Below are 25,925 nucleotides of genomic sequence, written 5' to 3' on the forward strand. Positions count from 1 at the left end.
AATCGTTTGTTGTAAACCGCCCAGAGACGTAAGTTTTGGGTGGTATAAAAATATGTTAAACTAGTAATTTGAAGCCCGTTATAATAACGGGCGCTAGCCCATGTATTTTCCCCCGCGGCCACCACCGGCGACCGGCTGCCCGCCCACATTTAAGGGCCAAATCGGCCCATGCACTTACCCCCGCGGCTGCTGCCGCCGACTGACTGCCCGCCCGCCCTCCCCCCCAGCTGCCGAGACCTCTACAGCCCCGAGACCTTTGCGCCCAAAGCGCCAGTTAGGGAAGAGGCTTTAAAGAGAGAGGAGCTCTGCATGCGAGCTCCTCTCTCCGGGGCTGTAGAGGTCTCGGCAGCTGGGGGGGAGGGCGGGCGGGCAGTCGGTCGGCGGCAGCGGCCGCAGGGGTAAGAGCATGGGCTGATTTGGCCCTTAAACGTGGGGGGGGGGTTGGATGAAAATGCGGGAGGGAGGGCGGGTGGCCGGTCGCCGGCGGCGGCCGCGGGGGGAAATACACGGGCCGATTTGGCCCTTAATCTTAATCAACATGGCCGCCCGTGTCTGGGCGGCCGTATCTTTTTTTGGCCCTTAAACGTGGGGGGGGGTGGATGAAAAAGCGGGAGGGAGGGAGGGAGGGCGGCCGGTCGCCGGTGGCGGCCGCGGGGGAAAATACATGGGCCGATTTGGCTCTTAATCTTAATCAACATGGCCGCCCGTGTCTGGGCGGCCGTATCTTTTTTTGGCCCTTAAATGTGGGGTGGGGGGGTTGGATGAAAAAGCGGGAGGGAGGGCGGGTGGCCGGTCGCCGGCGGCGGCCACGGAGGAAAATACATGGGCCGATTTGGCCCTTAATCTTAATCAACATGGCCGCCCGTGTCTGGGCGGCCGTATCTTTTTGGGCCGATCTGGGCATGCGCTCCGCACATGCCCAGAATGGCCCAAAAAGACACTGGCAGCACGGCCGCACACCTAATCATTTTAATGTATAGGATAAATAACAACAACAACAGTAATTGTTCTTCTTTAAAGGTTTAGGGGCTTCACTAATTTGTTCTTTAATGTAATTGCTCTGTAAAATTTTCTGGGCAATTTCTTAGCTTGAGTTGCACCATACTTTATTCTGGAAGCCCTTTCAGTTACCGCTGTTTCTTTAAAAGACTGCTCCCAATATTGAAATAAATAAATCTTATACAAAATTTGTTAAATATTCTCCCTCATATTTTCTCTTAAACCTCTAATTATAGTATGACATTTTCTATTTCCTGAGAACTTTTTGTTAAAAAGCAGTATATAAATATTCACAGTAGTAAATATTTGTGGTGGTAGTAGGTACTCTTAAACTCTACTTCTTCAAGTTGGTCTTCAAATTGTTGCAATTTACTATTCTATTCTCAAACAATTGTACCAATCTTAAATCTATTTCTGCATTCTTTACTCTGTCTCTTATTTCTTTTAACTATTTAAGATGGTCTCTACATTTGTTTCCTTGCTGTGCCAAGATGTCTTAATATTCCCTATTTCTTCTGTTTCTTACCTCTCCAGCTTTTCACCTTTATTGCTCTTAGTTTCTTCAGGTCTTGCTCTTAGTTTCTTCTAACTCAGTCCTCCTAGGATCACATCTTGCATCTTGTTTTTTGTTTTTTAAATGGGGACATCCTGGCTCTTATTATTTCTGTTGAAAATTACACTTGGTATTCTATTTGTTAAGTGTGCTTGGATTTTCGTTTTTGTCCTTGCAGGCAGTGGTGGAAGAGGAGTGCATGCCCGTTGACCATTTTGTGGAACACCTGTTACCCAGCCTTCTAAGTCTGGCTTCTGATCCTGTGCCAAATGTACGGGTTCTGCTTGCCAAAGCTTTGAGGCAAACATTGTTGGAGAAAGGTATGTTAATTTCTTCCAGACATAAATTGCTTTCTGGTGAGAACTATAGTTCTATAATAGTGCTGTCCTGCACAAACTAGCTTTAATTCAAACAGCTTGTCTCTGTAACTCAATGCAGAACATGTAGAATATAGTTGTGTATTCCCTTTTAAATTCCTTTATAAAGCTCAGTACCTATTGTAGACATATCTAGAGTCACTGCCACCCTCCTCCTGTTAACAATTTTGCGACCAAAGTGAGACCTGTGGTTATTCCCATGTTCAGCTTTCTTGGAAGCCAAATACAAAGTAAGGGATAAGTAAGGGATCTGGTGAGCCCTGGGGGAATCAGGATAAGGGTCTGTTTAGTTCAGCAGCCTATTTCCAACATATGTTTTTGCTTTGCTTTTGCGTAAGATATGAAGGATTGACATTCTTCCATGTTGTGTTCTGTTATGGTTATATTGTATGTTTTAAAATGGCAGCCTGAGGTCAAAAAGTTAGCATAGGAAATCGGTTATCTCCTGAGATGAAAAGGTTGGCCCAGGAAAACCATTCTAGCCTGAGGTGAAAAGGATAGCCTATGAGACATAAACCAAGAATGCAAAATCTGCCCTCTGATTGGCTGCTTTAGAGGGTGTGGCTAGTTTTAGGCTTTAAAAGGCAGAGTTTGGAAAGGGGTTTGAGTTAGAGGGCGCCATAGACTGAAAGAAGAAAGGCAGACAAAGAAGTATCAAAGGTGCTGCAGGAAGAAGGCTGCTGAAGGCCTGAGTTGCTGGTGAGACCAGCTGCATTAGGGACTCAGTTTTAGACAGGATCGCTGGACACATTTATCTTACTTGGTTTTTGGTTCACCTGCTTTTTAAAAAAAAGTTGAAAAACCGTTTCTAGGAGCATAAATTGGATTGTTTTATTTTTCTAAGTAAATACATAACATTTTTTTCATATCTCTTGTTGTCTCTGAGATTTGTTCCCCACTCCATACTTACTTGCCATCCTACTGTACCTGAGGAGTTGTTGGAGGTGCTGTGGGCTGTTTGGAGGAAGCAGCATGGAAATAAAGAGTTCCAATTGGTGGCAGTGGTAAAGTCCAAAAGGTGGGAGAAGGAAGAGGTTGCTTGGCTTGCCTTCTCCCCCTTATTCACCAGGCTGGTTACTACCAGGCCGTGATACAGGGCAAGTCCTCCCCTGCTGCTGATCCCACCAGAACAAGTAGGGAGTGGGATGCTCCCTCTGGAGGTTCTATTTAGCCATCATGACTAAGAGCTTTTCTTAGGTCTGTCTTTCATAAATTTTTGTCCCCTTTTTAAAGCCATCTTAGCCGAGTCCATAACTTTAGCCGCTCTCCCTGTCATTAGCTATTTTTTTTTCTAAATTAAAAAGCCCAAAATGGTTTAGCCTTTCCTCGTAAGAAAAGTGCCCCAACTCTTCAAAAATTGTCGTTGCCTTTTTCTGCCACTCACAAGTCTTCTTCAGGTGTTCAGAAACTGGAGATGTTGCGCAGGAGGAACAGGAATGCACTGGTTAGCCATGCCAGCTGTTCTGCTCTTCTGCCACACCCTGTGCTCTTCCTGGGTTCAGTGCTGTTGTGGCAAATGTGAACCTGGGGAGAGCAGGGGCATGGCTACAGGGCATGTTGACACCAGTGGATGTGGCTAGCCAGTGTTCTCCCATTCTCCATACCTAGTTCTTGAACAATGGAAGTGGAGTAAGCACACATGCACACCCACAGAGAGTTACCTCGAATGGTGGAAAACTCAAGGAAGGCTGTGGGGTCTTACTTTATGCTGAGTATCTGGGGAAGGGGCAGTCACCAGAGTTAAACTTCCAGTTGTCACTTGAGGCTGTCTTTGTGTGCTTGCATGGGTAGTGTGGTAAGTAGATACTAAATGATATGGCTCAGACTAACACTTCCCCCCCTTATTTCCATATTCTAGCTTATTTTAGAAGCGTGGGCAACCCTCATCTTGAAGCTGTTGAAGAAACTGTTCTAGTTCTGCAGGCAGACAGGGACCAAGATGTTTCTTTTTTTGCTACCATTAAACCAAAATACAATAATATACACATTACTTCACTTGTAAAACAAAACTAACTTTGTTTGCCTTTGTGGACTACAAAACAATTACTCAGCTAACAGGTACCTGTTTCAGAAACTAACCTGGTGGAAGACCACATCAAGCAACCAATGCAACCCAAGAGAAAAGGGCTTGTTCTTAATCTTGTCACTGAAATGAGTTCACCTTTTACAAACCAACTGACAATATTGATATGGAATACTCACCAATTGCACTTTTTTTGCTTCTCCTTTCATGAACATGAGTAGTAACACTCATCTCAACGAAGTGTCCAGTATTCTGTGAATCTGCCCATGTGGAATAGCACATGTTCAAAGCTTCAGCATCATCTCAGAAAACAGGAATATGCCTTTCTAAACACACTGACTCAGATAAAAGAGAAAGCAGTGATTGCTTGACTGCCAGTTCAGAGTGGCACACAGACTTGGGCTAATGCTTGTGTTGTCAGTGAACATAAAAATGTGGCTTGTCTGTTCTGTTGTGAATTGTTGTATAGTTTTATGGCATCACACTTTATTATATTAATTCACTCAAAGCATACATACGTGCATCAGAAACTTTGCAAATGTCAGAAAACTTGAATCTATATCTGTAACAGAACAAGTCATTCTTAAATAATGCAGCACAGTTTAGTGAGGTTTTTAAAATGACAGAGGGCTTCACTTCATGAATTGTTGCATTTTGTGGGAGAGAGAGAGAGAGAGAGAGGGGCACTGTAGTGGTCACTTTCCTTCATTCCTGGTTTTTCTGCTCAGTCTCTTTCTGCTAGAGTTGTGATATATGTATTCATGTAAGCTGTTTTTCAAACAACTAACTGAAGCTATAGTACATTTGTTGGACCTACCCCATAGTAAGTGGTTTGGGGCTTGTGGTTATAAACTGTTAGCCCTTCAGTGGTGGAATGTGGTTGAGATTTGTGTTAAAGTTTTTGTGAAGCCTCTTACAGTCTGAGCTGTAGCCACTTGGGAGCCACAGAGTGAAGTTAGGGAAGTAAATTGAGATAACACATTTTACTGGTATACGGTTCAGATTCAGAGTTCTTAGAATCTGGGTCTCTGTACTTTGGGAATGAGAGTTCTTTTTCTGAAGATCAGTGGGAATACAATCGCTATAGATTGTAGTGCTCAGCTTCTTAATAGGTTATTGCCCAGGATCCAAAGGGCTACCCATAGTTTTCTGTGCACGCATGGGGGATTTCCATCCACTCCCTTCTTACTGCATCTCCCTCCCTCTGAAAAACCGCCTCTGAAGGTCAGAAGACACTAGAGAGACATTCCATTTGGTGTGAAGGGCTTCTGCCAGAAGGCAAAACCAGCAAAGCTCCCTGTCTGCATTTGGAGGCACTTTGCAATAACACCAGACTTGTGGGGATCCAGAGAGGCTTGTATATGCATGAGGACTATGGTTAAAATAACGTGATGTTGTGTTTCTCATTACCTTGGACTGGATATAAATGGGAGAAAAAGATATAACTGGGAAAAGAAAGATGGAGAAAGATCAATGTCAAGCTACTAGGATACTACATTATGTGGAAGAGTCTTGGAAAATAAGGAGACCCGCTTCACTTAGGGCTATATCACATGTCACATTCCCAGCTCAAGGATTACACCTGCAAGAGAGTCCTGTCTTCAAATAAACTGAAACCTGTGAATACACAATATATACAACTTCTCTTGGGACATTTAGAAACAGATCTCATGGAAGCAAATTATATGTATAACACAGGCGTTCATTAAGGATTGCTTAAGGGAGTGATCGATGCTGAAATTAAATGTTAACTTATGACTGGGCATATATACAATAGTTGTATAACTGGATCCTCTTCAGGTTTCCTTTCCTGGACTCTGCAGCATTTAGGTATTTAAATGCAGAAAACCTCACAAATCTCTGGCTGTTCTCTTTGAGCATAACTGGCTCTCAAATAATGAATGTCTGAAATGTGTTGTAGACAAGCAATTCTCTCATTTTAAGGCAAGTAAATATAGAGTACACGAGTAAATATTGTGCACACGAGCAGCCCAGCCTGGGTTGGGCTGCTCGTGTGTAGAGCTGGGATCGAGGCTGATCCTAGTGCTGCCTCCCCCGGAAACCTGGGTTCTAAACCCAGCCTTTAACTTGGGTTAACCGAGGTAGTATGTATACTCAGGCAGCACACAGTCCAAGCACACCCACAGTCTGGCACCAAGAGTGGCCGGCTTGAGGGGGAATCCCTCAGTGCACTGTGCTGCTAGTGCAGTGGGATTCCTAGAGGCTGGGACTAATTTTCCTGGCCTCCAGAGATCTGTGCTACTCGGAGCAGTCAGGATCATGTGTGTACATGGAAGTATACTGAAAGGGAGAGTAAAGATAATCCAGCAGGGAGGTGGTTCCCCCATGCCTGCCCTTCTCGCAACTGCCACGGTCGTGTGCATGACCTCATATTCTGTTTGGCATTTGTCTGGTATCTAAGTAGGTCACAAAAATGTTCACTTAAACATCTTTGTTCCATTAAGTGGTTGTCCTGTCTCTGGATTGTCAGGTTGGTTCCTAGTAAGGTTTTTTTCTCTGCTTGATTTTAAAAAATTGTTTAATTTTCCACAATTGCCTACCAAACTCTGGAGATAATCCTATGAGAGATTGTGCTCCAGCTCTGCAATACGGTGTCTGGCATTTGTAATCACATTATTTGCTTTGCAAGACCCTAAAATAGTTTCTAAAATCACCTAGAAATGTATCCTTGCTGTTTCTGTATAAAACGTCTAAACTCTGTGAATTCTGCAACTTGGTTCTACACTCAAATGTGTTAATGTTTGGATCAAAAATGCCTCTTCAATGCAAATGAATTTTTTATGACTGCAGTTTCTCCACAAAAATGTCAATTTTTTTTGTAGTTTTAATATCTTTTTCTAATGCTAACATTATACAAGTATTTTTTAACACCTTGAATTTTTCTAAAATTGTTCTAACCATTTTTTGTTGACCATAGCAGGTCATTCAATTTTTCAGCACTGATCTTTTTTTTTTTTTTTAGGTGTACATAGAAATGTTTGAAAAGAACTGTAAATAGTCTGCTGTTTGGACATTAAAATAACCGAGTTTTGGCTGCCATGTTGTTTAGATTTTTAGGTCCCTTTGCTAAACTAGCCTATTAAATATCATAAACTTCCATGTGTCTTTAGAAAGTTGGGATAGTTTACATGATGGTATTGTTTAGTTAGTTTCACTTGTGCATGGATAAGTTGCTGAATTTAACTATTGAAGTGACAAATCAAAATTTTCATTAAAGTTAGCACCTTTTTAATATACAAAAGTTTTGTCCATTTTTTAAAAAAATGTGATTTTTTTTAAAAAGGTGTTTAAACAATCTATAGTTGCATGCACTAGACGAGAGGCCATTTCAGGAAGTTCTGGATTCAACTAGCTCACTTTGCCCGTCCCTTCCACTTTCCCAAGACTGTGTTTTTGTGTTCGATCTGTTATTGACAATAGGTGTAAATTTCAAATCACGGCACCTGCACAACCTTCATACATTTCAGTGGGGCTTGTTTGTAGCTTCTGCATAAGCACCAAGGAAATGACTGTAAGGTGTGGAACTGCTGTTCTTGAATTGCTTCCCAATATAATTTATGCATGACTTAGATGGTAGCACCTTATAGATAACTCTCTAGGAAAAAAACACATATGCAATGGAGGCTAAAGTAGCATATTCATGTACTCCGTTTAAATTATGTAAAAATTATATTCTAAACCATCACAATGAGCTAAGATAGCCACCCCTCCCTCACAAAAGCTGCAAAGATTTCACTTGAAAAATGCTTTTGGATAAGGGATGTGAAAAATAATGCTAGTGGTGCAATACTGAAATAAATTGGGCACTTGTAATCCAAAGCACCTTCGTCATTTTGCTTAGGAAATAAACTTGCGGTTATCTGCTGTATATTGTTATCCATGACGCCTCCTGGATTCCTGCCCAAGTGGCAGTTGTATGTCTGTAAAGGTTGGTGTTTAGGGCCTAAATAGATGGAGACACTCTGGAAGTGCCACTGCTGTTGTCAGAACATAGAATCTATGTAACTTTCTATTCATATTTATCTCAATAAATCCCATGGCTGTTTTATCAAAATTCTTTGTTTACTGACTTGTACCAATAATGTAGCAAATTCTATTGAACCACTTAATAGCACGCCATAAGTATCACATTCAATGATACATAATGTTGAATGTAGCCCAGGAACAATGGATAAAGGAGGCTTTACTCTGTCTTTTATCAGTTTACCTAAGTTGAATTATGAAGAATATAGGACATTCCCTATACAGGTTCACCTGGCCACCCAGTATTGTCTGTTCCGAATGGCAACAGTTCCCCAAGGCTTTAGGCAAGAGGTCTTTTCCATCATCTGCTTCCTGATCCTTTTAACTTGAAGTGCTCTGGATTGAACCTGGGATCTTCTGCATCCGAAGCTTGTGCTCTACTGTGATACAGCCCCTTGCTTTGAGTTTGGTGGAGACCTCATTCACTTTATCCTGATGAGAGCTGCAGGGAGTTGTGTCCTCTCAGCTGACAGTTACAGAAGTGTCATCCTAGCTGCAACATGACATCACACTGGCCATTCCCTGATGATTTGTCAGCATGTATTGTTTCTGTGTCATGACATCATGGCTTAGATGTGTAGAAAATCAGGTGCGAACAACCCAGTGAATGGTATTGTTAAAGCATGCCAAGCAAGAAAAAGCAGCAGCGAGGCAGAGCTCCCCCATCCAAGGCGGAGCTGCGTTTTCATGCTGCTTCCCTCTCATATCTACGCCCAGGAGATCCTGGATTAGCCCCAAATCTCCGGCCTTTCAGTGTCAAGCTAAATGTGGTTGAGGCTAATGAGGTCCTGACCGTGCCTGACTGTTACCGTGACTTAACCATGAGGAGTCTGAAGAACCGACTGGAGCTCTTAGCTGGAATCCCTGTGAATTTCCAACGCCTCCAATACCTGGATGAAGGTGAAGTTCTTTTGTGGGTAACGCCTGCTTCCAACCTATAAACCTGTTGTGGGAAAAGGCAGGCTTGGCTAACTCTTGAGCCTGCTTTTGAAAGTGACCAGATTTCCAGTACCATGATATATGGCTTTAGTAAAAGGGTTGGTTTTCCTGGCTCTAAGTGACAGACATCTATACCTAGACGCTGTATCTCTAATGCCTTAAAAAAAAAAAGTCTTCCAAAGCTGTACTAAGAAAAATTAAATTCTGCAACCTACAAAAATCCTGTACATGTGCATAATTTTTCCAGTTCAGTACAATTTGGCAGGTCTACACACTACATTATATGAGAGTGCGCTGGTTTAATAAGTAAAAACAGTCCTTGCCATAGCCACAACCCTTGGAGCACCTTTATCTCTACATCTCTTCCAACCTTTTTGTTTTTGTTTTCTTCTGCAGTGGATCTTGATGACAATTCTACATTTAAGATGAATGATATCATTCCTGGGGGAACCATCACCATGCGGATCTGGCAAGAAGATGCTTGGGCACGTTTGGTGTCTACAGCGGCAAAAGGAAATTTCATAGGGGTTGGTTGGATGTCTTTTGTCATAATGTGGATTCCTATTGCTGAAACAGCGGTGGCTGGTATGAGATTGGTCTCGGTTGAGGAAGTTTAAACATCTCTGCCATGGCAGAAGGCCAGTGGCTGACAAACCACACAAGAATATACCAGCCTAGTAATGCTGCATATATGCAAGTTGTGCAACTGGAAGAAATTGCACAAATGATGTTTTCCAAGAGCAAGGCCATTATTTCCATTGGCAAGAGTTTGTGTAATGCCATTTGCACTACTTGTGCGCATGCAGGGTTACTGGGCTGACATATCCTTGTATGGTATGTCAACCATTTAGTTTAATTTAACCATTTAATTTGGCCCCAAGACCAGTGGCTGCCTGGATGACAGGGTATGCACTCTCCTCTGTACAAACTCTTAGCGTAGGAAGTTATCTTATACCAAGTCAGACCATTGCTCCATTTAGCTCAATATTGTACACTGAATGGCAGCAGCTTTCCAAGGTTACAGGTTGGGATGTGCAAAAAATTTCAGGCACAGATCGATCTGTGCCCGAAACGAGCAATTTCAGGTGATTCGGGTCCGAACTGAATCACCCCCGATGTCCCCCAATATTTTTCGGGGCCGAGCCGAATCACCCCATATTCGTGCCCGAAAAATTCGGGTGATTCGGGATGACGTCTCTTTGAATTTCCCGCCTTTTTGCATCCATTGATTTGAATGCAAAAAGGTCTGGTGTGACATCAGCTCGAATTTCGGGTCCCAGGGGCAAAATAGTGGGGTGGAGTGGTAGTGCCTAATGGTTGGAGTCTACCACCCATATTTCAGGGGAATTGGGCAAAGGGCTGATTTTTGGGGAATTTTTGAAGTTTTAGTGTCTTTGGGGCAGTTTTGGGGCATAGTGTGGGATCTGGGCAAAAAGAGTAGGGTGGGGTGGTAGTGCCTAATGGGTGGAGGCTACCACCCCAATTTCAGGGTGATTGGGCAGAGGGCTGATTTTGGGGGAATTGTTGAAGTTTACGCGTCTTTAAGGTTTTTCCTCATAGGGTATACATGGAGCTTTCAGCAGCCCCATAACTGCACTTGGGGGGTGCTGGGGTGGCCCAGAGCGAGTGGTAGTGTAGTGCACATAGGGTGCCAACCACCCCCATGGGTTTCTAACCCATGGGGTGCAGGGTTCTGTTGTTTCAGAGGTATTCTGAGTTTGGATTCTATGATAGCAAATTAGAGTGGCTTCATGGTGTTTCATTGAAAATCTCATTAGCTATCATAGAATCCACACTCAGAATACCTCTGAAACAACAGAACCCTGTACCCCATGGGTTAGAAACCCATGGGGGTGGTTGGCACCCTATGTGCACTACACTACCACTCGCTCTGGGCCACCCCAGCACCCCCCAAGTGCAGTTATGGGGCTGCTGAAAGCTCCATGTATACTCTATGAGGAAAAACCTTAAAGACGCATAAACTTTAACAATTCCCCAAAAATCAGCCCTCTGCCCAAATCCTTTGAAAAAATTCAGGTAGCTTCCTTGACCCTACCTGGAACTACCACCAACCCCACACTGTTCTAGGCCACCCCTTTACCCCCCGCCTGAAGCTATACATTTGCTGACATCTCAATGCTTCTCTATGGGGAAAAACCTTAAAGTCGCGTAAACTTCAACAATTCCCCCGAAATCAGCCCTCTGCCCAATCACTCTGAAATTGGGGTGGTAGCCTCCACCCATTAGGCACTACCACCCCACCCCACTCTTTTTGCCCAGATCCCACGCTATGCCCCCGATCTGCCCCAAAGACACTAAAACTTCAAAAATTCCCCAAAAATCAGCCCTTTGCCCAATTCCCCTGAAATTTGGGTGGTAGCCTCCAACCATTGGGCACTACCACCCCACCCCACTATTTTGCCCCTGGGACCAATTTTTCTTACCCAAATCAATTTGGATTCAGATTTAATCTGAATCAGAACCGAATCGGGGTGATCCGGGTAGCCCAGATTCGGGCACAGAACAGAACAGGGGTGATTTGGTTCGGGTCCCGAACCGAATCACCGAAAACCCAAATTGCACACCCCTAGTTACAGGCAAGAGTCTCTCCCCTTCCAAACTGGAGATAACATAAGAACAGCCCTGCTGGATCAGGCCCAAAGCCTATCTAGTCCAGCATCCTGTTTCACACGGTGGCCTCTGTGAAGCTTCCAGGAAAGAGAGAGGGCATGCTGTCTCTCTTGCTGTTGCTCCCCTGCAACTGGTATTTAGAGGTGTCTTGCCTCTGAGCATGGAAGTGGCCTATAGCTACCAGACTAGTAGCAATTGAGAGACCTGTCCGTGAATTTCTCTAAGCCTCTTTTAAAGGGGCTAATGGCTATCCCCACATCCCATGACAAACTGAGGGTGGTTTGGTCCACGACTGAGATGGACGAAGCCTGGTTCAGGCAAACCAGTTTGGTGGTGAAGGTGCGGCTGGGCAAGGGTAGTGAGAGAGGTAAAAAGGTCCCTACCTAGGCAGCACTGCTGCCAGTGCCACTGCTCACCCCACACTTGGCACAGCCCCAAACATGCCCAAAGCTCTGTTTAGGAAGCCACCTGTACAGTGGTAGTGCGGTTCCAGTCTCCAGGCATGTGGGAGGCTGGAAGTATGCTGCAGCCATGTGGGTAACTTCTTAAACAAAGCTTCAAGCAGGCTTGGGGCTGCACTAGGGTGAGTGGTGGCACCAGCTGCCACGCCGCTCTGTAAGGACCTCTTTCACTGTCCCTGCCCAGCTGCCCCTGAAGATTTCATGTTAAGCAGGGCTGCATACTTACTCCACTCTTATTTAATTACTACATAAATTCTATGGTGGATCAATTGAGTCTTTTAGATTTCCACCCTCCTAAATTTTCAGGGAGGCATATATCTATCTTGCTTTATGCAGGTGATGTGGTCCTCTTGTTGAGGACTCCAATTGGCCTCAGAAAAATGCTGAGTGCATTAAATCTGTACTGCAAGAAGGAGGGTTTGGAGATCAGTTTTCAGAAAACCAAAATAATGGCTTTCTCACGGAGACCTAAGATTCGCACTTGGAGGATTGAGAGACAGCTTATTGAGCAGGTATTATTCCTTAAGTACCTTGAGGTAGTTTTCCATGCTGGGGGCACTAGGAAGGCCCATGCGAACTATGAGGCCTCCAATGCTCAGAAAAGCTCACTCGCTATTTTACAGTACTTGCGATCAAAAGGTGGCTATTACTTACCAGTGGCTTTTAAACTATTTAAAGCCAAGTTGCTGTCCCAAATACTTTATGGAGCGCAGTTGGGTCCGTCCCCCCCCCCAATATAGTAACTTTGGAATGTGTGCAGTCAAAAATTTTGAGAACTGCTCTGAATACCCCAAGATCTGTTTCAAATGCTGCTACCCGTTTGGAGACTGGCTTTATTGGGGTGGAGGCCAGTGTCTGAATTACTATAATTTGTTACTGGCTTAAACTAATTTATCATCCAGTTGGCCTGGCTTAGGGATGTGCATGGAACCACGGAGGCATGGTCCGGCACTGGGGGGCATGTAGCTTTAAGGGGGGGGTAGTACTCCCCCCCCCGCCACTCTTCCCCCTCCGGCGCTGGTGTTTTTTAAAATCTTCCTGGGGCAGCAGAGTTCCTCTCTGCTGCCCCTGCCCCCGTCGTCAACCCAAGCCTTCAAAGGAGTACAGCCAGCAGTGCGCATGCACCCTGCGCGGTGCGTGCGCTTGTCTCCGCCGCTGGCGCGCGCCGCATACATCATGGCGTGCGTGCTGCATATATTACGGCGCGCGCGCCAGCAGCGGAAACAAGCACGTGCGCCGCGCAGGGTGCATGCGGCCACTGGCTGTACTCCTTTGAAGGCTTGGGTTGAAAACGACGGGGGCAGGGGCAGCAGAGAGGAACTCTGCCGCCCCAGGAAGATTTTAAAAAACACCAGCGCCGGAGGGGGAAGAGCGGTGGGTGGGGGGTAAGTACTACCCCCCCTTAAAGCTACATGCCCCCACCCTCCCGGACTGCTGGACCTCCGAACCGGTCTGGCGGTCTTTTACATTGTGCCCAGACCGAACCGTGCACACTCCTAGCCTGGCTCCCCTAATTTTACAGGATGATTTCAGCTCCAGGTGGATCCAGTCTATTGAGGCTAAAATAACTACTTTGGGCCTCTCTGTTACAATTTTGTCCAAACTGGGTTTTGATCAGGCAAGGTTGCTGGTTAAACAATGGGTTTTTTGACTTTGAATGGCAAAATGACCTCGAGAAGGTCTCCAAATTTTACATCTTGGAGGAAAGAAGATATCTAGTCTCTGCAATGAATTATTTTACTTGGTTGGAATTTCCGAGGTATAGGAAAGCTTTTACCTTGGCTCGCTGCCATTGTTTACCCTTGGCAGATCTAGAAGGGCGCAATAGAGGGGTTCCATTTGTTGATAGGGGTGTGCACGGAACTGTCTGGCCTAGTTTGGTTCGAGGCCAGATTGGCCTCGAACGGAACCGGGCCAGTTTGGTCCGGCCCCATCGAACCCCCCCCCCCAGGTCCGGTCCCGGACCGGTCCATGAATGCCCTCTGCGAAGCCACGGCCTCGCAGAGGGCATTTGCACATGTTCAGTGGCTGCTCGCTTGTACAGAGGCCCGAAAGGGCCAAAAAGGCTTTGCTTACCTGGCCGTGGCGGTGATGAGGAAGGCTGTCAGGGGGAGAGGGAACCCGCGTGGACAGCCCCCCCCCCAGCTACAGCAAGCCCCCCGAAGGGGCTACAGGTACTTGTTTTACATTTTTAATTTAAAAAAAAATAAATTCATGGATTTGCTGGACCGGACTCGGTAGTCTGGTTCCGGTCTGACAGAACCAGGGGTGGTGGTTCGGTTTGATCACGAACCCATGAACCCCCGGACCGAACCGTCGGACCGTGGACCGCCAGACCGGTTCCACACATCCCTATTTGTTGACAGACTTTGCCCTTGTCAGCTGGATCAGGTCGAAACTATTGAACATGTTTTATTATTTTGCCTGTTCTAGAAGGATATTCATGAATCTTTCATCACATCCTTGCTTTGTAAATTCCCTGGTCGACAGAAGCAATTTTATTGTTCCTTGTTGCTTTCGGACTCAGAGTTTGTAATTACATCTAATGTGGCTAAATTCTGTGCTGCTGCTATAAATGTACGTAACTGGATGGTTAAAAGGACATGTTATTGTTTTAATTTTTATTATCACTATGTTTCTGATTTTGTTAAATAAAATTTAATTAATTTTAACTTTAACCTGTTCTAATTATATGTACTCTATTTACTGTTGTATAGTTGTAACCTTTTTCTTTTGTTTTGGCTTGTGACTGTAACATTAAAGAACTGAACTGGATCCCCACCCCTTTATTTTCAGATTCCCCTTCACAAGTATTACCTGCCTGCACTGTTTTGGTCAAACAGGTCCGGCAGCACGTAATTCGGCTCAAATTCAATCTGAATTTGAACCAAACCACAATTTCTATTTTGTGCCCTTTGCATTGGGGCCCCCCACTACTTACTTCCCTCCATTGTGAAAACTGTCCATTTATTCCTATCCTCTGTTTTCCTGTCCTTCAACCAGCTACCAATCCACACATGATACTGTCTCCTTATCTCATGACTGCTAAGTTTGCTCAAGAGCCTTTGGTGGGAAACTTTGTCAAAAGTTTGTTGGAAGTCCAAGTATACAATGTCAACTAGGTCACCTTTTATCCAGATGCCATGGAATTATCCTGGGACCTTCTGCAAGAAGATGCTCTTCCATGGAACGATGACCCCATCCCCTAAGGGGAAACATCTGAAAAGTGTGTGTGTGCGCACTTGCAAAACAGCAGGTTTCTTGCTAATCTTTGGGTTTTGGCTTGGTGGGTCACATGTTGTGCAGGCTTCATACAGTGCTGGGTGGTTTGACCCAATCATCTTGCAATGCTGGGTAGTTTGACCTTCAAACAAGGTCCCCACTCACTAGGATATGCCCATTGTTCCACTATTTTGATGTCACAGAATGCTGGGCAACATTCTAAGTGCTCAAGTGAATATGTACTTGGTCTATTAATTGGTAGACCAGCTCTCCCTGGAAAAAAGTTCCATTTATAACCCATTTTTTCATTAAAACAGACCTCAAAATGGTGCCCATCTGCCCGAATCAATTTGGGTAGAATTGGGGCAATTCATTGAGGCAGCTGGCCCAGCCAGCAGCTTTTTGACCAATCAATTAGGAGGGGTCTGCAATTGAATTTATCAATTCAATCTTGAATGAAATAGTAGATAGTGATTTGTGCATACCCCTACCCTTTACTGCATTGGCAATAGCTTGGGAATGAAAACATGTAATAGGTTTCTTGTGATTCTGTTTAAATAATGAATCAATGCATGGGGTAACATTTTGCATCTTCTCTTGCCAGCTCCAAGGTTTAGGAGCCACAATGCGCTCCCCCTTTAGAACAGCACATGCAGCCCGGCTGAAGCCAGAAGCACTGAAGGACTGGTTAGCACACCGAGCCTTCGTGGCCTTATTCATCACTGCGCACAGGGGCCACTTGCCAGCTGTGGAATTTCTGCTTGAGAATGGTAGTATTCCAAGTTCAGAAGAGGCCATCGTTGTAACTGTCTACACAGAACTGTTTGTAGGTTTCCAGGAAACTGGTTCACTAATACTGACTTCTCACTAAGCCTAAAGCAGCACCTCCTACCCATAATTGTGCTACAGGTGGAAATATGGACAGTGTGCATTCCTCCCATCCACCAAATTCATTGTGAGAATGTGTTGTCTGAATCAATTGCCTTTGGTGTACATCTCTTTTAGTCTCCAGGAGAGCTGGTCTTGTGGCAGTGATCATGAATTGTCCCCTTTCCTAAGCAGGGTCTGCCTTGGTTTACACTTGGATGGATGGTTACCTGTGAGCACTGTCTGCTCTAAGATATTCCCCTTAGGGGATGAGGCCATAGCTCAGTGGGGGAACAGAAGGTCCCAGGTTCACTCCCTGGCATCTCCAGTTAGGGCTGTGACCTTGAAGAGCCGCTGCCACTCAATGGAGCTACATGGACCAATGATTTGAGTTGGTATAAGGCAGTTTTCTATGTTCCTAATCAGTGTTCCCTCTAACAGGGATTCCCAGATGTTGTTGACTACAACTCCCAGAATCCCCAAGCAAAAGCCACTGCAGCTGAGGATACTGAGAGTTGTAGTCAACAACATCTGGGAATTCCAGTTAGAGGGAACACTGTTCCTAATTACAAGCACTCTTTGAGTCACAAACACCTGACTTTAACATACCCGTGCTTACAAACAAAGCTCCATCACATGTTACATCAAGGAAGTCCCCAACTTACAGATGCCAGCCTGCACATACAAACAAGTCATCACTCTTGGGAACCATCGATGTTCTGAACTATGTGTGTTTTTGAGTTCCAAACTTTTGAAACACAACCCTTTCATGAGCTGGGGACTTCCTGGATTCTCCCTTCCAAGTTTAGGATTTTCAGTATCCAGAGTGGTGTTGGCACAATAGTGCTAGTGTGAGGCATTTTCTCTTCCTCCTCACTTCAGCCCTCTGAGCACCTGAAAAGCAATTTCTAAGGTCAATTTGAAGTGATGTGGGAGTTGGTGACAGAATCCCCAGAAACTGAGAAGCTTTGCTTGTTGAAGATGCCGCCGCCTAGGGATCCACCCCCCTCCTCCTGACCCCCATGCCTCATCCCACGCTGTTGTTGAAGGTCCAATGGAAATAGCTTTGTGAGTGCCTTCAGTGAGGAGGACTGCTACTCTGGAAAATGTGTCACTATCCCACCAGCGTAACTTAGGGATGCTATTCAATGTACATAAGAAAATCCCTGCTGGATCAGGCCCAAGGACCATCTAGTCCAGCATCCTGTTTCACAAAGTGGCCCACCAGATGCCGCTGGAAGCCTTCAGGCAGGAGTTGAGGGCATGCCTTCTCTCCTGCTGTTACGCCCCTGCAACTGGTACTCAGAGGCATCCTGCCTTTGAGGCTGGAGGTGGCCTATAGCCCTCCGACTAGTAGCCAATGATAGACCTCTCCTCCATGAAGTTATCCAGGTTGTTGGCTGTCACCACATCTCGTGGCAGAGAATTCCACAAGTTGATTATGCATTATGTGAAAAAGTACTTTCATTTGCTGGTCCTAGATTTCCTGGCAATCAATTTCATGGGATGACCCCTAGTTCTAGTGTTATGTGTGTTAGAGAAGAATTTCTCTCTATCCACTTTCTCCACACCATGCATGATTTTTAGACCTCTATCATGTGTAGGTATGTATGCATTGTAAAAGGGGTTTTAATGCCATCTTTCTTGCTTGAGGTAACTCAATTTGGCTTACAGAAATAACCATGATAAGATGTAGCATAATAGAATAAAAAGGTACATTACAAAAAGTAATTTGCGTAATGAAAACAGAAATTAACAAGCAGCATATACGAATGGTTGCCAGCCCTGAGAAAGGGCAGGATACAAATCTTAATAAATAACAATAGAATGCTGCAATGGGAGAATGAACTATGCAATTTCAGACTGAGATGGATGCTGTCATTTTTAAAAATGCTCCTTGTAAAAACAAATCCCAAGAAGAAGCAGCAGCAGCTGCAGCAGCAGCACCCAGAGTTGCATATTAGGGAGAGCAGTTCTCAACCAGCCTGCTTCCTGTTGTGCTAGATTTCAACGTGTTGGGATTTAGGGGAAGCATTTTAAAAATGTGATTTTCCCCACCTGCAGTCTAGTGGTACAGTCCATTCCAGTCAGGGTGAGCCCAAGGTGTGTTCACACTTGAGGTGAGATATAAAATGCTGCCAGTCCCCCTTACTTGCCACCATGTCTGCTCCTCCTGTGTCTTCTGCATTTAAAAAAGCAGAGTGCAATGGAACAGAAATGGAAGTAGAAGGAGGAGGAGATGAGGGCTAGGGCAGGGATTCTCAACGTTGGGTCCCCAGATGTTATTGGACTTCAACTCCCATAATCCCCAACCAAAGGCCACTGGGGCTGGGGATTATCAGAGTTAGTCCATCTGGGGACCCAACATTGAGAATCTCTGGGCTATAGTACCTCCCAGGAGACACTTTAGCCCAGGGTTTCTCAACCTTGGGCCCCCAGAAGTTGTTGGACTACAACTCCCAGAATCCCCAGACATGGCCTTTGTGGCTGGGGATTCTGGGAGTTGTAGTGCAACAACATCTGGGGCCCAAGGTTGAGAAACCCTGCTCTAGCCCATCATTCTCTCCTCCTCCTCCGCACTTCATATCTGGCTTCATCCCCTTCTTCCTTTTTAAACAGAACCCAAGAGGACGGTCAGGCACTGTGATGGTCAGCAGAAGTGGGTGGCAGATGGCAGAAATAGGCAGAGGCCATGGTTCTACCACCTCAGGACTTTACTACATAATTCTCACCTCATTCTGCTGCATGTGCAGAACAAGCTTTTGACCGATAATTAGCTGTATATGTAATTGCCACTTCTGAGAGATGGCTGTGCATGAAAGTGTGTTGTTCAATCTGACCTAGTAGATAAAACTCAGGCCTGTAAGATCCCAATTGTGCCTTCTTTTCTCTCTAGGTGCCGATGTGCAACTTAGAACACCATTGGGCAGAACAGCCCTCCATGTTGCTGCCACTTCAGGCCAACTTGACTGTATTAAATGTCTTCTTAATTATGGGGCCAGAGCCAATGATGAAGACTATGAGAGGCATAACGCCACAGTCCTTGCCCGCCTGTGGGGCCAGAAGGAAAGTGAGCGCAAAATCTTCCGGTACCAGTGGAAGATGCGACGTGCTCCTAGCAGTAGCCAGCGCCCTCCCAAGTCCAGATCTGACGGGATAGTGAAAACTTGATTCCAGGCATCAGATGTGAAGGTGCTGAGAAGGCTTGGTTTGGACATCAACGAGTGTTTCTCTCAGCAATGTGGAATCTAAATTATATGGGAGTGGGAGAAAGTCTATTTAAAAAACAAAGCACAGTCAGAAGAGTGAATTTATGGTTCACAGTCAGAACAGTGAATTTAAGTGAAATGAATTTATGGTTGCAAGTGAAGGCCAATGAGCCAGTATTATTAGCCAGTATTATTATTGCATGAGTCTTGCAATCCCTGCAAGGAGATCAGAGAGTACAAGTGCACAGGGGAGATCAGGGGTCCCTCTCCCTGCACAAAGACCTGGTCAGTAGCACTCTTAGGAAGCTTCTAGATGGCAGCTTCTTGTGTTCTCACTCAAGGCTGGCACATTTATGAGCAGTGGGGTGTTGTTGTTTTTAAGGTGCTAGCACCCTTACCTTGTTTTTGCAGCCTAGCCATGCCCCGTGTGTTGCACACACAGGGGGCATGGCCAAGCTCTGAAAGCTCCCGGTGTGGCTCTCATAAAACGACTCCCTCTGGGATTGTAGCGGTGTGGAGGGCTTTGCCTTCATTCCCTGCAAGGAACGAAGCCCTCCACTGCTACAATTCCCAGCAAGGAGTGAGTTTACGAGTGCAGCATCAGGTGGGAAGGAGCCAGGAGCAAAATGGTGGCTTGGGGGTGGAGCCCCACGCAATCAGTGTACTCTGATCTGGAACATCCAATATGAATCACAGCAAACAGATCCAGCAACCATAAACACAACAACACGCCTGAGAAATGACGTATAATATGAAAAACAGATCCATGGATAATATAAAAATAGTAATAATGAATAACCGTATATAAGAATATAGATCAAGGTGGAAGATAATGTCTAATTTAGTAAAATGCTATATGAAAAATTCATAATATTATGTATGTCATTATAACACACTCCATTGTAACATACCTGGTGAATAACTGTTTTGAGAAACTTCACCAAGGGTCTAAGTATAGATCCCAAACTGTTTCTTGTTTGCTGGATCTGTTTGCTGTGATTCATAGTGGGGGTGGAGCCAATTGCATCCCAGGAGTCATACACTGGGCCAACTGTTTTTGCAAGTACAAATCTACATCTGAGTGAGATCAGGGATTCTAACATGAAATCCTAAGACTAGTCACCAAAACTGCAGAAATAACTGGTCTAAGGCAACCAATTAATACTCATATTTTGTGGGCAGAGAATACTGAGGCTGAGAATTAAGCAATCAGCACAAGGCCAGTCTTGTCTGTAATTTCTTAAACTTAATTAAAAATAATGGGGGGGGGGAGAATGAATAACCCTTGCAGGGGCATGGGATGCCTTTAAAAATGTGTGTTGATCGACATCTAAATTCTTTTATCTGGGCTTATAAGAAACCAAGAGTTGTTCAAGATTATGCAAGATGTTAGGGAATGGGGAGGACTGACCGTTCCCAACCTGAAATTATACTATCATGCCAGTTTCCTGACATGGATCTTGGACTGGATTACAGTACCATATGGTTTGTTCATGGACATGGAGGGATCAGATCTATCAGAAGGGTTACATAAATTTTTATGGATAAATACAATAAGGAATATTCCAGAGATAAAATCCCATTCAATTAGAAACAATTTGATGTATGTTTGGGATAAATACAAGAAAAGGATCAGCCCAGATATATTGCCTCTGGCATCTATTTTGAATATATACCTATACCTATACCTAGTATACCTATTATATATTTCCATGAAGAAGAAAATTCCAATAAGTATGGTCCTGGGAGAGAGAAAGCATATAGCTTGCAAAACTTAACCATTGGGAATCTAAAACCTAAATCACTTCAAGCTCTTATGCAAGAATGGTCTGAGGAACTCCCCTGGTTCCAATATTTACAAACTAGCTCAATCATGCAGATAGAGATACAAAAACAATGTAGGAAGCTTAGAGAATTAACAGAATCTGAGGTATTAATAACTAAAAGTGTTGACCACTTACTGGGGCGAATATACAAGTTGTTGTTGAAATACGATACGGAAACAGAACAGGTTAAAGACTGTATGATAAAATGGATGTGAAACCTGAATAAAACAATTGATATGCAAAACTGGGAATACCAGTGGAAAGTGAATATTAAATTCACTGCAAATAGTCTTTTAAGAGAACACTGGTATAAGATGTATTTCCGTTGGTATATTACTCCTATAACTATCAGTAGGATGGACAGCAGTTATCCAGGGAACTGTTGAAAATGTAAGCAGCATCCAGGGACATTTTATCAGATATGGTGGAACTGCGCTAAAGTACAACAATTTGGGGGGGGGAAATCCATCTTAAGATGCAGCAAATTCTAAGTATAAATTTCCCCTATTCACCTGAACTCTTTTTGTTAAACATGATTAAGACCAGTATACCTATTAAATATATGGAGCTATCATTATACATGATTACCGCTGCCAGGATTCTCTATGCTGCTAACTGGCGATTACAGGAAATTCCGACTTTGGATGATTGGCTATTAAAACTATGAGAATACACTTCAATGGCCAAGATGACAGCTTATTTGTGGAATAACTAAGAAGAATCATTTATATTAGCTTGAGAACCTTTCATAAACTTTAACTTAGCACAAGGTTTGCATCCACACCCAAGGTTTGGCTTTTCTTATTAATGAGGGTCGGCACACTCATTATCTATATTGGTTTGTAATTTTTGTTACAGGACAGGGGATGAAAGAAGGTTGGAATGGGAATTTTGGATTGTTATTTGTATTTGTATTAAGTCATATACAATCATTGTATTGGGAAGCTCAAGAGACAACTATGTAATCATGTTGTTCTTCTTCTCTTTATGTTAAATAAATAAATACATACATACATACATAAACAAACTGAATTTTAAAAATGTGTGTTGATCATGGGCTTTGCTCATACGTTCATACCATAGAGGTGATTCTATGGTAATGTCCTCTGGTCTATGAGATCTTGCCATTTTAGGAAGCCAGCAAGCAGTGCATATTCCCAGCATTATCTGGGAAGTAATTCCTCTTCTAGACAAGAAGGAAGGGCCTGGAATCAGTTCACTAGGTTGTGTGTCAGCCCTGCAAGCAATGTGGGGCTTGATAATGGTTTCAGGTATGGGGGACTGGGATGGACAAATCATTGGCTTGGCCGTCATTTCACACATTACTTGGCAGCCAATACCAATGGTATACTTGCCAGGAAGCTCAAAATGCAGCCAATCATGGTGCTCTGAAGAGCATCCCTACATAAGATTCATGTTTGTTTTATTCATACATTATTTGTTCAGATGCACACTTAAAAATTTATAACAGATGTTACAAATCAAGTCAGTCAAGTTTAACTGAATAACATCATTGTTTTTACAGATAACGCAGAGTTGCAAAGAAAATTCTCAGATAGTAGGTTTTTGCATTAGGAAATCCATGGCTCAAAAACCCCATTGAATTTCTAAATGCATAGTGAGGAAATCAAACTTGATACATTCATGTGGGGATTAGAACTAATATTTTTGCATTCAGAGCACATTTTTCGTGTGGGGTTAAATCTCAGCATTAGGATTTGGCCCCACACTTGCTACATTCATCTTTAAAAGGGTTAAAGACATCCTATCATGCCTTGAGCCATGAAGTGTGTTCGATATGTTAAATTGTACAAGTGAAGTCATATTCTGAGGGGAAGACAATGGATTTCATCTTCCACACAGTTTGGCTGTATAAATCCCAGGGATTTGGTGAAATTTAACCAGCTTAGGTGTGTGCAGGATTGCAGCCCATGAGCAGCATTCTGAGGTGCTCTTTCTGACAAAGAGCAGACGTAATGCTAAATTGTAATTGTCTGCTAGATATCCCAATATTAAATACACTTTGGGAGGTAAATTTCCCCAAAACAATTCAAGTGTATATTTTCAGGGAAAATTCTCACTTTGGAGGGCAGAAAATTGCAACTCAAAATGCCATGCATTCTATTTATTTCATGTATAGCCCACCTTACCCCCATGGAACTCAAGGTGGTCTCCCTAGGGTTCTGAGATGGTTCCCCATTCGGGGCCTGACAAGTTGGCAACATTGTTCACTCTGGTTATTGTGGCCTCAACTGACCATTGCTCGCTCAGTCAGAAGGCTTCGAAACCTCCTCTGTTTAAATTATTCCAACATTATTGAGAAGTCTCCAGTTTCTTTTTGTGTGTCTGTCATTGCTGAACAACTAGTAAGTCATTCTTAGAGACCCAGTAGAGGGCACTCAAGGATCAGACATCAGACACTCAATTGCAGGGAGCTGGCTGGGCGTTTTGGATACTTTTGGAGAAGCATCCCAAAGAGCAAGCTAGGAAACTGCAGACAGGATGTTCCCACACAGCCAGCCAAATGTACAGTTGCTGGCTTCTAGGACAGGTTTGTCATGCCCTAAAGGGGAAACTTCTGGAGGGACGTTGCTCAGCTTGTACTGATGGGCAGCCTGCACAAATTTGGACATGATGATCCTTTCTTTCCACACACCAGAAAACCCAGGTGCATCTTTTTTTAATGTAAACCTCTTTTAAGGCTCTAAAATGTTGTGGTCTAACTGGTAGTTCCCTTCAGTGATGTGTTCCTGACAGATGCTGGAGCTGTTATGGAAAGATCTGCTGTACTTGTGCTCTCAAGAGAGAGAGAGAGACAAGAGGCATTTCTGGATGCTGCTCCTCCTTCTGTACGTTGTCTGGACTGTTGTTCAGTCTGTACTGCAGGGTGACCTAGAAGCGGGTGGGAAATTTGGGGATCCTTCCAGACACTGCATGTCTGACTATCTCTAAGCAGACACATTTATCTGTTTCACTGGGAAATGATAAACTAGGCTGCAGTGAGTCAAAATATGATGTTGTCCATCCAAAGGATACAATGTTTTCTGTAACTAAAGGTGCAGTAGTATCTATATACCACTGTCAATGTACTACAGAGGGACATAAGCCAAGGGCCCCATGCAGGCGTAATGCCAAACCATGGTTATGTGCATGAGCAGCTGAGTTGAGCTGAGCCTTGGGACTGACTGCTCCCTTTCTCTCTTCTTTTTGACCCTTAAAGGGAGGAAAGCATTCACTTTCACTCAAGAATAAACCATGTTCCCCACTATGGCTGAACTGAGGGAATGGTGGTGTATTCTAACTACATTAGTTCACAAACTTGAATCTGGATCAAACCAGAGTGTAAGATGCTGGTTTGTGAAATAACCACAGTTAGCATAAACCACAGTTTCACTGAGTTCAGCTGTAATGAGAAACTATGTGGTTTGTTCCAAACTGAAAATGGACGCTTTCAGTCCCTTTTTCTTGTGTGAAGGAGGAGGAGAAGACAGGTACACTCTCTTTCGCTCGTGCATGCATTGCTAAATCATGATTTATCATTATGTCTGCATGCAGCAAAAAGATTGTAAGCCTTGAGATGCTTACAATCTCAAATTCAACATAGGGGCAACTACAAAGTAAAGGGAAGGGAGAGGCAAAGGAGGTTTAAACAAGATGTAGAATTTTATTAGTATAGTTTCTGGTTGGTACTATTTGTCCTCGAATGCTTTCAGGATGTCCTGCTTTCTCAGAAAAAAAGACCACTCTGCTTCAGTCATGCATTAATTCCACCATATGATATTGGTCTGGTTAGAGTTAAATGCAAAACAATACCATACTCACACTGGCACTGCTACTCCCATTGAAAATGATGGGAGTAGCAGCAGCATAAGTACAACCATATTTGAAAAAGGCCTGGCTCAACCCAACCCCCAGCCCTCAGTCCCACCCTCAAAGGCCCAGCCCCAAAGGCTGGCCCCCTTTGGCGGCTGGCTTTGGCGGCTGCCTACAGGCGGCCTGATGGCTACGCCTTTGGTGAGCCTTCCTGCATTTAAGATGCTTTTAAAAGATGCATATGTTATGCATCTTTCAAGGGAGAGAGACTATGTGTGTCTGGTGTGTTTTTGGATTCCAGTGTGTATTGACTGAATTCACAATGGATAACAAACAGGATAGATAAATCAGTTGTGAGTTAATGCGGGTGCAGGGTTGATGAGTTGGACGGGAGAGCATTTAAATTCATCACAATGACCTTGAGTGAGATGTAATTTCTAAAGTGACTTAAATGTGCTGAGGTTACAAAACAGAAGTGTGAGCATGGAATCTGAGCAGGGCTACTGAACAGAGCAAACATACTGAAAATGATTTGGCTATACTGATTAGGGCTAGATAAGTGGCTTAAGCTGCTGGTAGCAGAGAAGAAGGATGAGGTAATGCGGTTAGAGACCAAAAGTAATACAAGACTATAGTCTGAGAGAGAATGCGGCATATAGATCAAACCACACCAGTAGAAATAACTAACTGTACAAAACTAACTACATGACACCCTGTAGTCAAGCTGTATTCTCAACACCATCATGCTGCACAGCTCCATTGGATTGTTTTGTGACTGCAAGTGAGGCATCATGTTCCTCCATGTAAAAACTTCTTGCATGAAGAAAGCTTGCATATTGGGGAGAAACTTACATGCTAGGTTTCTAGGTAGTGAGAGTATTTTATATGGAGGAATGTCTTGGGTATTTAGATATTGAGGCTATTTAGGATATTTAGATGCCATGACGTGTCTATACCTACA

The 25,925-nt window shown here is 44.0% G+C and overlaps 2 protein-coding genes across 8 annotated transcripts in view; both read left to right on the plus strand.

The window, feature by feature from the left end:
• Positions 1–7,214, plus strand: part of LOC128321980 (serine/threonine-protein phosphatase 4 regulatory subunit 1-like) — a 75,568-nt gene extending 68,354 nt beyond the window's left edge. For all 7 annotated transcript variants that reach the window (XM_053242600.1, XM_053242604.1, XM_053242598.1 and 4 more), the window contains 2 exons: positions 1,731–1,872; positions 3,788–7,214. In XM_053242600.1, the coding sequence (XP_053098575.1) occupies positions 1,731–1,872; positions 3,788–3,942 (297 nt within the window). In that variant the 3' untranslated portion in view covers positions 3,943–7,214. The remainder of the gene's footprint in view (positions 1–1,730; positions 1,873–3,787) is intronic.
• A 1,405-nt stretch (positions 7,215–8,619) lies between these two features.
• On the plus strand, positions 8,620–19,502 carry ANKRD60 (ankyrin repeat domain 60). The gene is made up of 5 exons (XM_053242608.1): positions 8,620–8,896; positions 9,332–9,462; positions 15,166–15,255; positions 15,854–16,075; positions 19,013–19,502. The coding sequence occupies exons 1-5, from the start codon at positions 8,620–8,622 to the stop codon at positions 19,274–19,276; spliced, it is 984 nt and encodes a 327-aa protein (XP_053098583.1). The 3' UTR covers positions 19,277–19,502.
• The last annotated feature ends 6,423 nt before the right edge of the window (positions 19,503–25,925 follow it).

The sequence above is a fragment of the Hemicordylus capensis genome, chromosome 4 (genome assembly GCF_027244095.1).
Source record: "Hemicordylus capensis ecotype Gifberg chromosome 4, rHemCap1.1.pri, whole genome shotgun sequence".
NCBI lineage: Eukaryota > Metazoa > Chordata > Lepidosauria > Squamata > Cordylidae > Hemicordylus > Hemicordylus capensis.

What these genes read in the sequence shown, in the direction of transcription:
- ANKRD60 (XM_053242608.1), top strand. Translation starts at nt 8,620, where the DNA reads ATGCCAAGCAAGAAAAAGCAGCAGCGAGGCAGAGCTCCCCCATCCAAG. An exon ending in CAAAAGGAAATTTCATAGGG is followed by an intron (nt 9,463 to 15,165) that starts GTTGGTTGGATG and finishes CCTTTTATCCAG; the next exon opens with ATGCCATGGAATTATCCTGG. An exon ending in AGGGGAAACATCTGAAAAGT is followed by an intron (nt 15,256 to 15,853) that starts GTGTGTGTGCGC and finishes TTCTCTTGCCAG; the next exon opens with CTCCAAGGTTTAGGAGCCAC.